Source organism: Crocodylus siamensis, chromosome 1 (genome assembly GCF_052110815.1).
Source record: "Crocodylus siamensis isolate JL-2025a chromosome 1, ASM5211081v1, whole genome shotgun sequence".
NCBI classification, from domain to species: Eukaryota; Metazoa; Chordata; order Crocodylia; family Crocodylidae; genus Crocodylus; species Crocodylus siamensis.
The window spans coordinates 377,835,265-377,847,541 of record NC_143395.1 but is presented as its reverse complement, the minus strand read 5'-3'; the positions used below and the strand labels follow the sequence as shown (position 1 = coordinate 377,847,541).

At 42.3% G+C, this 12,277-nt stretch overlaps 1 protein-coding gene across 5 annotated transcripts in view; it reads left to right on the top strand.

The window, feature by feature from the left end:
• B3GLCT (beta 3-glucosyltransferase) overlaps nt 1-9,848 on the top strand; it is a 120,408-nt gene extending 110,560 nt beyond the window's left edge. For all 5 annotated transcript variants that reach the window (XM_090028067.1, XM_090028031.1, XM_090028039.1 and 2 more), the window contains one exon: nt 8,123-9,848. In XM_090028067.1, coding sequence (XP_089884193.1) covers nt 8,123-8,290 — 168 coding nt within the window. In that variant the 3' untranslated portion in view covers nt 8,291-9,848. The remainder of the gene's footprint in view (nt 1-8,122) is intronic.
• The last annotated feature ends 2,429 nt before the right edge of the window (nt 9,849-12,277 follow it).

Sequence of the window (12,277 nt, the reverse complement as noted above, 5' to 3'; positions counted from 1 at the left end):
TCAGCAGGTTTCCTGATGGTTTGTGCTTAGTATTATAGATTTTCTCAACTCTGTATTTACTGGTATAGAACCTGGTCTCAAAAAAGGCAGTACTTTTTCTGAGACTCTTCTTTGACCGAACTAGTCATTATTTAAAGAAATGATGACCACCCCCTCTCGGATTGGTAAAAAATTTCTCAAGCTTAGATCTAAGGGAAATTTAATAGAACAGCTAGAAATTAAGGGCACAAGTATTTCTTAAATTCTGTGCCACAAAATGTGTAAGATTTGAAGTTGCTTTTTGACTTAACCTTCATTTTCTATCTGAAAGTAGGTTTCTGCACAGTATACCAAGACCATTTGGCAGTTCTTCACTTCACCATTTTCCATATTATAGATGAACTACATTTATTAAATGTCGGTACATCCTCATTGATTGAAAGAAAACCAAGACATTCACAAATTTTATATCTCCATATTTGTTATTAAACAATGATATTAGAAAACTGAGTGGTTGGACATATGCTAAAATTAAGGAAAAAGTTTGTATTTGAAAAATTGTATGTCACCACATAGTTTGTGACACTGTTATTAATATGCACAGAGTTACAGTTAAGATTGCATGGGCTTTTCTTTGCCTTTACCATAACAGCTATGTTATGTTAGCACTGTTGAGGGAAGAACACAGTAATAACGCTCTGTGACAGTTCTCATGTGTCACAAACTGCATTGTCCAGACACAAAATAGAAATCTGAGACTAATGACCTCTATACAGTTTTACCACATACTCACAGAAATCCATTTATAAATATTAATTGCACTTTAAGTTTTCACAAAAGTAGGAAAAATGAGAATTTTGTTTCAAAACGTTCAATCATTCTAATATTATAAAAGCCTAAGTCTGTCTGTCTGTAATGCTTTATTTGCATTCTGATTGGTGGTCTGAAAGCAGAGCTGGCCTTGCCCCCTGTGGCTAACTAAAGTTAGTCCCATGTCAGTCCATACACAGCTTTAATGCACCTTAATGTGTCTATACATGCGTTAATGTGCAATTCATGCTTGATTTGATACCTACTTTTGCAGGTATCAAATTGAGGTATGCATAACCTAAAATTGTCATTTTTAAGGCACATTAAGGGCATGTATGTGTAGATGCATGCCCTTAATGTGCTTTACATAGGTTTAAAGTGCCTTAAATTGGCATGCATAAACGCACCCATACAGTCAGAAAATAACTGTGGAAAAACGCGCTTTCTGGTTTGACATTTGACATTTCAGATGGTATCTGGAAAATGAACTCAACCTTCAGGTTTGTAGTGAAGGGGTACTTAAATCTTTTTTTTTCTGCTACCAGATGCCTCTTCAATTAGCACACCTGTCTCCAGAGCGTAGGTTTTGCTGCCTCAGCTAAGGGGCATGCTGTTTCAATCTCTGAGCTGACGTAGCTGTTATGGTAAAACTTGGGTGTTAGGCATGGCCTAAATCACATCGAACAAGAAACCCAATACAGTCCATTTGCAGAATGTAACTACAGTTTTATATAGTTATTTGTAACAACTTAAAAGTTGTTGACCAGAAATAGCTAAGAGAGGAAATAGAACAATCACTGAATGTAAATTAAAGTGTATATACGCTGCAAAAAAAAAAAGGAGGAAAAACAGTGATCAAGTCATTATATCCTGAGACCTGCATGGAAAAAAAAACTGTCTCTTTTGTGGTCTTGCTGCCGCCTCTCTTTTTCTGAAGTTTCATTTGTTTAACTTCCCCAACAGCTTCATGCATTTTACCACACAGCCCTTTACACTGTGGTGGCCATCCCAATTGCATTCTTTTAAGTCACTGCTAAACCTTGTCATACAAATCCTTCTCTGAGACACTTCTGTGATGGTTACAGAAATGCTGCAAATCATAATTACTTCACAAAAAACTTGTCTGAGCCATCAAGGTATGCAGTGTGCATGAAGTCTATAAGTTAAATAGATGTTAAAAAAGGCACTTTAAATTCTGTGCGCCACCGTGCCGAGCCCAGTGCATGGCCAGAAGCATCACATTAGTTGGATCCAGCTTGCCCAAAATCTGTATAGATCAGGTGCTTCAGCAGGGCTTTTTTCGCACTTTTATAGCAGATTTAATTAAGAAGCCCCACTGAGGTGCCTGATCTATACAGATGCTGTGGAGCTGAGTCCAACTAACATGCTGCCTCTTCTAGTAAAGTGTTTTTTTGTACATTGATAGCATGCCTATGAGCTAAATTTATAAAACAGATGCAAGTCAAGAATTCTCTTCTATATACCACTTCCATGTTGTTGTTTGTTTGTTTGTTTGTTTGTTTGTCCGTCCCCATGTCTGTCAGCACCCATAATGTAAAGTGATCATAATAAATATTCCTTTGTGTAATTGGACGTGCACATGCATACTCCCTCTCATATTCTTGCATGTGGGTGTAATCAACCCCTTGTGTTTTAGCTCACTGAAGAGTTACCTGCGAATCCAAGTTGGCCTCTCCAACAATTGCACCAGGAAGTTGTCCCCAGCACTCTCTAAAAACTTCCTGGATTACCTGTGTATTTCTGTATTGTGCACTAGCAGATGTCAGGGTGACTGAAGCCCCCCATGAGAACAATCATCTTGATCTCCAAAAAAGCCCTTACACTTGGCATCATAACACTATTACCCACCCAGGACTTCATTGCACTGACGTCTGGGGTCTTACCCTCTTATGCAGCATGGGTCTTCTGACCCTGGGGACTGCAGCCACCATTTGATTACCTTCAGTTGTTTAGGTCATACAGGATATCCTGCAGTCTCTTTTTTAAGTTTACCTCTATCAATCTACCCTTAGACTTCAGGACCTCCTGTCTTTCATGGCCAGTCTTTTCAAGAGGAGACTAGAGAGCTCTCTTCTTCCTCTAGCACTGCTTCTGTATGTAGCCCCTTCACAGGAAGACTTCCAAGACTTGCTAAGGTTTCTGGCCAAAAATAATCAGCTTTCTCCCAAAGAGCTAGTTGAGACACCAATCCATTTGCTAGTGGATGTTCTGTATCACTGATCTAATGATTCTGGAGTGACTTAGCATTCCCTTGTTGAAGCAAAAGTTCCTATTTTGTCAGATCCAGCCATATGGAAGGGTTTCACCAGCTTCTTTTTTCTGTGTTACCACTCCTTCTCATACTCATCTGTTGGAGCCACCAAGAAATAGTTTAAGGTTCCAAAGATCTGCCTATCATCATGATCCTTCTACAGGACTGGGGCTTTGACAATATGGTCAGGAGAGAAAAACTTGACTTCTAGGACATTTATTTCCATACTATTTAGCTATGTCACCAAAAAAAGGCTTATCAGTGGGAAAAACTGTTATCATTCCCATTATCAGGACTTTTCCCAGTATCACCTTCAATTTGACCTCTCTGCAGCTATTACTTTAGATTCATGTCCAGCTAGTTGATGAGCACTGCTTTAGAGTCACCCACATAGGAGAAGGTGTTTTACCACTACTAAAAAGCGAATGGAAGTTGCTAGTTCTTCCAGATGCCCCGTACTATTTGAGGACCACCCTCCTTTCCCTCTTCCTCAGGCTTTCTTGCAACTTACCAGTTGAGGAAACTGATGAGTGGTGTCTGTGTGCTCCAACCTTTTTTCCCTTGGTGTAAAGGGATGAACTAGGACAGGACTTGGCCACACTCTTCAGTAGTGTCTGACAAGTGCCCAGTCTAAGTCTCAAGGGTGAGCACCTACACATGTAAACGTGTGTAGACAATCCATTTTGCAGAACTATGGTTAGTTGTAAGTAACTTGTATTTTGACATGAGCATTGCATGGATGTATTGTTGTAACCTTGTTTAGCCTTAGTTCTATTTTCCTTATCTTGCTTATTAATTTAGGTCCTGATTCTGTAACCCGTTTCAGAGCTTCTTTAAGCCATGAGCCTCCATATGAGCATAGGCCCCACACTCGGGTTCTGGGACAAGGACTATGAATTTCTACTTGTTTCTGTAAAATACCCATCATACATTATAAAAAGTAACTATTCAGGTTAATGTTAATTGTATGGTGTAATTGGATCCCAAAACACTGGAGAGAAGGGGGAAATAGAAGGTAGTTAGGAGAGGAGTATAGTTTAAAAGGCAGGCACATGTAAAGCCATCTGATCCATGCTGAATGATGCAATTAAAGCAGATAGCTATTAAAGTGAATTTTACTACTTTAAAATTATCCAGGCAGCAGAAGCTTTACATAAATTTCAAAGTAAACAGACTGTTCTCCCCATTGCAGGAAGTTTTTTGTCAGCCTCATGGGACAGTATTTCAATAACGTCATTGTGAGGTTCTGTAAGCATTTAAGGTAATAGAAATCAAAGGTGTTCACCAAGATTGGCAGTTTCCAAGAACTTAAAGGACTTAGACTCCTTCATTCTTCAACTGAACTTTTAAAATAAGCATATTTATAGATACAGTATCAAAGGAAATAAATCCCAGGAACAGATTGTTAATGTTAAATTATATTGTCTGGTTTTGTAAATAGAACATACAGGTCACAAAATGAGAAAGCAGTGTGTAGAGTTCATTAATTTATTACCACCAGATGAAGTCTGCAACATGGTGCAAATCAAGTTTTAATTTGTCAATGGCTTAAATGTGATATAAGAAAATAATGAGCATATTATGTTACTATAAAAGCAGAGAAAATAGAAATAACTACCTTAAGTCTACAAGACACAAAATTTTGAGATCAAATTGTATTTAGAGTATAGGTATGCTTCTTTTGCTAATCTACTTGCACTGACAACATTTAAATGTTTTTAACAGGAATCTCTGCAAATGCAACTTGCTGTTTTTAACATTAAACTGTCATAGAAAAAATTAATACTCCTGTTGTATTGAGAAGCCAGCCACATACTGGATGATTTAAATTACTTCTCTTTCAGTGTAGTAGATAACTGGTAACAAAATCCAGATATCTGGCACAGGAGTTGCATCTTTTCTCTTCAGTTATAAAGATCTTGTGATGTGACAAGCTATGTGTTAGCAATTAATCTTTAGGGTGGTAGGGTCTTGGATCATATTAACCAGCCACTACTGATAGTTCTGGCATCCAACGTCTTCTCTTCATACAAGCCAAACAGCCCAGAAAGGGGCATGGTATAAAATGTTTTAAAGTTGAGGATGAAACAACTTTCTAGGATTTGACCCAAAATTTCTTATCACATTAATATTTGTGCAAATTGTTCAGTGCAGGCAGCTGCTTGTGTCTCATGGGGCTTATTGATCTCAAAAGGTAGACCAAATAGTCCATTTGGAAGTAGATCCTGCAGATTGCTCTAGGAATAATAACCAAGCAAAGTAAAGTGAAACCACAGCAACCACTGACAATCAGCTGTGTGGCACAACTTTCTGCCAATGTAATATCATGTGAAGTAGAAGGCTGATTCCTTTAAAATGTGTTTTTAATTATATTCTATTTATGCAAATCTGTGCTAAAAAGGTACTGAGGTTTCTTAGTCAAGTATGCAAGTGTTAGGAAGCTCTAGATTTCTAGTTGCCTGTGTAGCTTTTATTCTGCTGCCACTTATGTCCATCGTAAGTAATACACTCTTGATCTTACACTAGAGACATCAGTGGGAAAAGGATTTATTCCCTGAATGAGGCTGGAATCCTATGATAAAAATACAGAGATCTAATTGGTAGAGTTTGTGCCCTGGTCCCCTCAGCAGCCTCATACCCCAAGAAGTGGAAGAGGCTGCTGGTTGGCGGAAGGTGTTGGTGCATCCAGAAGCTTTGGGATTAATGTGGCAGCTGGTGCCGATTCCCATCCTAAGGGGCAATTTAAAACCCTGAATTTGGTAAGTGGGTGCAGGGGGCAGGTGTGAGAGGGTTTAACCCCCTGGGGGTCTCCACTAGGGGTGAAGCTGATGAACAGGCTCCTTGCCCCTGCTGTTCCTGCTGCTGCAGCATAGAGCATCTACCCTGCTCGCCCATGCTCAATTATGCTACTGGAACAAAATAGTATGTCAACTTCTAGTTAAATATTGTATCCCATCACATGCAGAAGAGGGAAGGTTTAAGGTTACAAAAGCAACTCTAACTGTCAAAGGCTTGAATGTGCAACTGAAATAACTTCCTCTATTTGTATTATTTTGTACTAGTTATTACGCATTTCCCAAATTTATTTTAAAAAATAAGTTTTAAAAATCCCTCATCCTCTATCAGCATCAGCAGTGTTTTGAAATCTGTACCTCAAGCAGAAGTTGCAGACTTGGACCACTTGAGTTGCAGGTTGACAGACCTCCGGAGTACTCCTATATCAGGATGGGCAAAATATGGCTTGTGGGCTGAATTCAGCCAGTAGCAAGTGTTTGTCCAGTCCAAGGCACAGTCCAGTTGTGGAGCTTCCTGCCACCCCTGGGCACATAGCAGGGTTGGGGTGGCTCTACAGCTAGACTGCCTTTCCAGGCAGCCTGGGCGGGGGTGGTTCCTTCTGGCTGCTGCCACCAGCGGCCTCAGCCCCATAGTACCTCCAGGGACCTGCACTGCACAGCCCTGATCCCATGCATCCTGTTTCTGCTCTGGCCTCACTCACCCAGGCTCGGCAGCGCAAGATGAAAGCTGCTGCTCAGCATGGGAGGGAAAGCAGCTTCCTGTTGCCAGCAGTTTCTTGTTACAACTGCCTGGAGCCCATGCAGGGCTGCCCTGCATCTCCACTGCCAGTGCAGAGTAGATGCAGGGCAGCCCTATGCAAGCTCTGGACAGATGCAGGAGGAAACAGCTGGCAGTGGGAAGGGAAGGGGCTGCTTTCCCCTGTGCTGAGCAGCAGCTTTGTCCCACGTGACTGCAGGTGAGCCTGGAGCAGGTGTGAGGCATGTGGGGTCAGGGCTGTGCACCATGAGTCCTTACCAGTACTGCGGGGCTGGAGCCTGCCTGGGCTGCCTAGAAAGGTAATCCAGCTGCAGGCCAGCCCCAGCCCCGCTGTGTGCCCAGATGGCAGCAGGATGTGCCACAGGTGGGCAGTGTGAAGCAGGCCAGGTCAGGCCTGAGTCTGGGTTCCGGCTGATCCACTCTGGCAGGGATGAGTCTGAAGTGGGCGCAGGGCGCATTAGGGCTGCATACTGCTGGCAGTGGAAGGGGCAGGTACTGACCAGCTCAGGGGGGACTCATGGGGAGGGTCCCATGCAGAACCCACCATACCCACAAAAATCTCACCCTCAAACCCCACAACTACACCCTCCCCCACACAATCACACACACACACAAACACTGCACCCACCCACAACTGCCCCCACACGCACCCTTCCATACACATGTGCACCTCTGTGGGGAACCCTGCTCACTGCTGCACGCACACACATACACCCACACCTCCACATCCACACCCACCCCTCACTCACCCTCAGCCACCCTCCCCCTCCACACATCCCCAAATACCCCACACGCGCGCGTGCACACATACACGCACAAGCCTCTCATACCCACCTACCCATACCTCCGCAATATACAAGAGTAAGACTTCATTTTGAGCTATTATGCAATCACCTTTGTATATACTACACAAATGCACACAAATCAGGACAAAAATATTTTTTAAAATAAAATTAAAATGTTATTGTCAATGTTTGATTGTGTGTGTGTGTGTGTGTGTGCGCGCGCGCGCGCACGTATATACACATGCACAAGATGGCAAACCCCTTTCCAGTGGGGATCAATGTTGTGGCATGAGAACCATTAATAATGGAAAGTGTTAAGTGATCTGAATGTAGGGATTGTCAGTGTTCTCAGTACATCATGAAGAATGTGACTGAAAACATAGTATACAGTCAGGGAACTATTCCAGCTCTTTTTCCTTTGTATTCATGAGTCACTTGCTATTTATGACCATTTTCAGTTGGGCATCGAGACTAAGTTTATTTGATCTGAAACTGGAGAGCCTAGAAAGCATGACAATTGCTGTCCTTAAAAGTTACTGATGCTTGAGTGCAAATCAATTCATAGCATTTCATGTTATGGAGTTGTAGAAAAATACATAGTAAAGTTACTGTTGCATTACAGCAGCGTAATATAAATGATGTCAACACTTTTGCCGCCAGAGAGAGCGATCCCTTGAGTTTCAGTGAGCAAAAACAGTATTTTTCTTTTATGCTCCCAATATAGGCACGGCCAATGGACTATCCAAAGGACTATCTTTCTCACCAAATTCCCATATCATTTCACAAACACTGGAACATTGATCCAGTGAAGGTGTATTTTACATGGCTTGCACCAAATACAGAAGATTCACTTAATGGAAAGAAACACAGACATCCTAAGGAAGATTTATAATCTGCTTAAGAATTTAAATATTAGCATACTGCAACTTCAAGTTGGGGAGTCACTACTGCAGTTTTGTTGTTGTGTTGTATTTGTACTGTCTGTCTGTTCCTTGCCTAGAACAAATCTAATGTTTCAATCCAAATAGAGATTGATGTATATGTAGATGCGTGTTGCACTTGTTAGAAAAATAAATAATCAGCTTGATTTTTTTTATCCCATTTGTGGGATTTGAGGGGTTCTTTTTGGAAATCTCTTACGGATTCTGAGTTTTGTAACCATTTTTATTCCACTGAGTTTAACCTTTACTTAGAGGTCAAGTCCAGTATTTTGTCTGTTTTGTTTTGCATTTTTCAGACACCAGCAATTCGTGTTTCTGTTTTTCTCACTGTCTAATAGTAGCCTAAATTCCACACTTTGGGATCTGATCCTAGAAAGTACTGACACTTCTAGCTCCTGCTGGCTTCAAAAGAACTGAAGGATTCCAGGAACCCCTTTGCATGAGCTCCTCTTGAACAAGAACGAGGCTAGCAAATGTGTTTGAATGATTATGGGTGTGAAGGGAAGACACTAAATACTGTACTTGATATTGTTTTTAAGTAAAGATCTTGTACATTCATGGGCTAGATGAGGATCTTTTTCTTAGTTCTAATGCCTGTTGTACCTTTTAAATGTTTAGCATTTATAAAGAAATACCATATAGAGAATCCAAAGCAAATGAAGATTAGGGATTCTTAAAGTAGTCACAAGGTGTCACTATTACACCTTTGAAAATCCTAGTGATCATATATCTATTGGGCAGTTATAAATGTTTGACTTAAGGAATTTTGAAAAACTAATGTGTTTAGATATTTCTAATGTGTTCATCACTGTGCTGTGTAGGTACCAAGCTAAAATACTTCACAATATCCCTAATTTATATCACCAACAGTATTAGTTCAAAATAAATCTAAGCAAATTTTATGTATAGTAACATGTAAAGAATGATGCCTATTTGATTTTTTTTTTCTATATGTAATTCAGTTTTGTATTTGTACAAAATCTGGCTTTAGTATGTTAAAACTAATTTTTCTACATTAACTCTCTTCCCTTTAAGACTATAGTATATGGTGCTTATATGCTGTTCTCTAACTCCACTTGCTTACATTGTAACCAAATACAGGGTCTTAAAGCCATATTGCTGAAGTTGTTTATTTGTACATGTTTAAAATATTTTCTGTAGTTCATCACTTGATTGAGTTCCAAAGTCTTGCAATACTTACTCCAAGTCTGATGGGGAAGCAACTGGTTACTATTTCAGTAATTATAAAAGAAGTATGCACATTTTTGTGAATGTAGCTTGTGGATTTTTAAGCATATACATAGTAAGTATTCATAATGGATTAAAATAATGTTTAAACAGAAGTAATCCACAGTATGTATTTCTTCTTCCTTCCCACTTTCAGTGCCTTAAACAGTAGACATGGCTACTGATACTGGAGCTACATTTCTGGTACCATGGATGTTGTTGTTAATTATGTTTACTGTTTAGAACTGTGTGAACCTAAATCTGAATAAAAACAGACTTGTTTAAATTTTTCTGTGCCCTGTAGCTATGCTGCTTGTCAGACCAAACACACTGGAATATGAAATTCCTTTTGTCTAGTGCACCTTTTGGGAAATATAGCACAGGATCATAGAATCAATGAGTTGGAAGGGACCTAGACAGATCATCTAGTCTGACCCCCTGCCATGGGCAGGAAGGAGCACTGGGGGTGGCAGGGGTCATAAGACCCCAGTAAGGTGCCTGTCCAGTCTCCTCCTGAAGATCTCCAGGGAAGGTGAGAGCACCACCTCTCTGGGAAGCCTATTCCAGGCTCTGGCCACCCTTACAGTGAAGTAGTTCTTCCTAATATCCAACCTAAACCTATCCTCCCTCAGCTTGTGGCCATTGTTCCTGGTGGCTCCAAGGGGGGCCCTGGTGAAGAGACTTTCCCTGAGTGCCTGCTACTGGCCCCTGATAAAGTTGTAGGCAGCCACAGGATTCCCGCCCCCCCCTCAGTCTCCTCTTGCGGAGACAGAAGAGATTCAAGTCCCTCAGCCTCTCCTCATAGAGCTGGCCATGGAGGCCCTCAACCATACAAGTAGCCCTCCTCTGGACCCTCTCCAGGTTCTCCATGTCCTTCTTGAAGTGCGGCACCCAGAACTGGACACGGTACTCCAGCTGCGGCCTGACCAGCACCGCGTAGAGGGGGAGCAAGACCCCTCTGGACCTGTTAGTGATGCCCCTGTTGATGTATGACCGGGTGCAGTTGGCTCTGCCTATTGCTTCGTCGCATGGGCGACTCATATTCTTCCTGGAGTCATTCCTGATTCCAAGATCCCTCTTTGCCTCTGTGCTGCTGAGAGGGTCAGCCCCTAACCTATAACCATCATGCTGGTTCCCTCTTCCCAGGTGCAGCACCCTGCACTTGTCCTTGTCCTTGTTGAACCGCATCCTGTTCAGATCCACCCACTTCTCTAACCTATCCAGGTCTGCCTGGATGCAGTTCCTACCTGCCAGTGTATTCACTTTACCCCACAGCTTGGTGTCATCACTGAACTTGAACAGGGTGCTCTCCACACCCTCGTCCAGGTTGCTAATGAAGATGTTGAACAGCATCGGCCCAAGGATGTTATTCAGCTAAAAAAATGGATACCAATGTCGCAAAAAACCAACTGCATTTACCTGAATCCAACACAACTTCAAATGCAAGATGATTTCCTAATTATTAAATTCCAGTTGTAAAAGTGTAACTTTGTTATACTTTTTCATGTCTAGAATCTAATTACTGGAGGGTCAGACTACATTTATACCGTATTCCCTCCATGGTAGGGAAAACAGTGGTGGAGGGGAGGGCAAAGAAACGGCTTGTTCCATGCCCACCTGCCTGCCCCCCCACACCACTTGCCTTCCCTCCACCTGCCTCCCTGCCACTTGCACCCCTCCCCAAAAAATGCATTTCCCTAGTGCCTGCTGCCTGACCCTTCCCACTGGCCACTTGCCCCTCTGGTGCCTTCTTCCCCTGCTACATGCTCCCCCTGCCCCTCCCTGGTGTCTGCTTCCCTATTCCTGCTGCTCTTCACCCAGTGCAACAGCTCTGGCTCCAGTTGTGGGCACAGCATATATGGCTCCTGCTCCAGCCCTAGCTAGGCAGCAGTGGTGGCAGTGGCAACTCTCCTGCTGCTGCATGGTCTCCAGTGTGCTTCCCTTGGGCTGCACCCTGCTATTTCCCCTGTGCTGCATACCATGTGGTCTCTCTCTGTTCCCATCCCCTGCAGCATGCAATCTCTCTGGGGTCAGAGTCAAGAGCTGGTGCCAGAGCTGTAGCAGCCTTTTGTCCCGAACCATATTCAAATATAAGACAAAGGTTCTTTTTCCCTATGTTCAATGGGTGAAAAAAGCCTTGGTTTGTCTTGGATATGGATAAGTATGGTAAACAGTGCAATTAATGTCATTCTTTCTGGATCCTGATCTCTTTCTCTAGCTTTTTTGGCTGTGTAGTTCTGTGCTAATTCTAAAGGCAGAGCACAAACCATGTTGATACAGTGCCTATGGTCAACTGCGACTCTTATATGCTACTGCAAAACAATAAGCGTCATTATGGCTAGGGACAGACATTACACATAAACCTGTTTAAGTGATCAGAAACTAGTTTAAACCTGTAACAGAACAGATGTTCAGTGCACATAAATCAGTTTGCAAATGGCTGAAACTGGTTTGAGATATGTCTGGTTGAATGTAGTATCAGATTTAACTAATTTGGATCAAAGCAGTTTATGCAATGTCTGTCCTAGACCCCTTGCTAGTTTAAGTTAAATCTGACTCCCACAGCATCCTGGCATGCTCTCAGGGCTGGGTGGGGCTGTGCTCCACAGCAGGGCTGGCCCTGCCCCTCTTCTCCCTGGCTGCAGGTCTGGCAGAGACTGTGGGCTGCTCCCCCCCTTTGCCCCTCCCTGCTAAGCATGAATTCCCCCTTC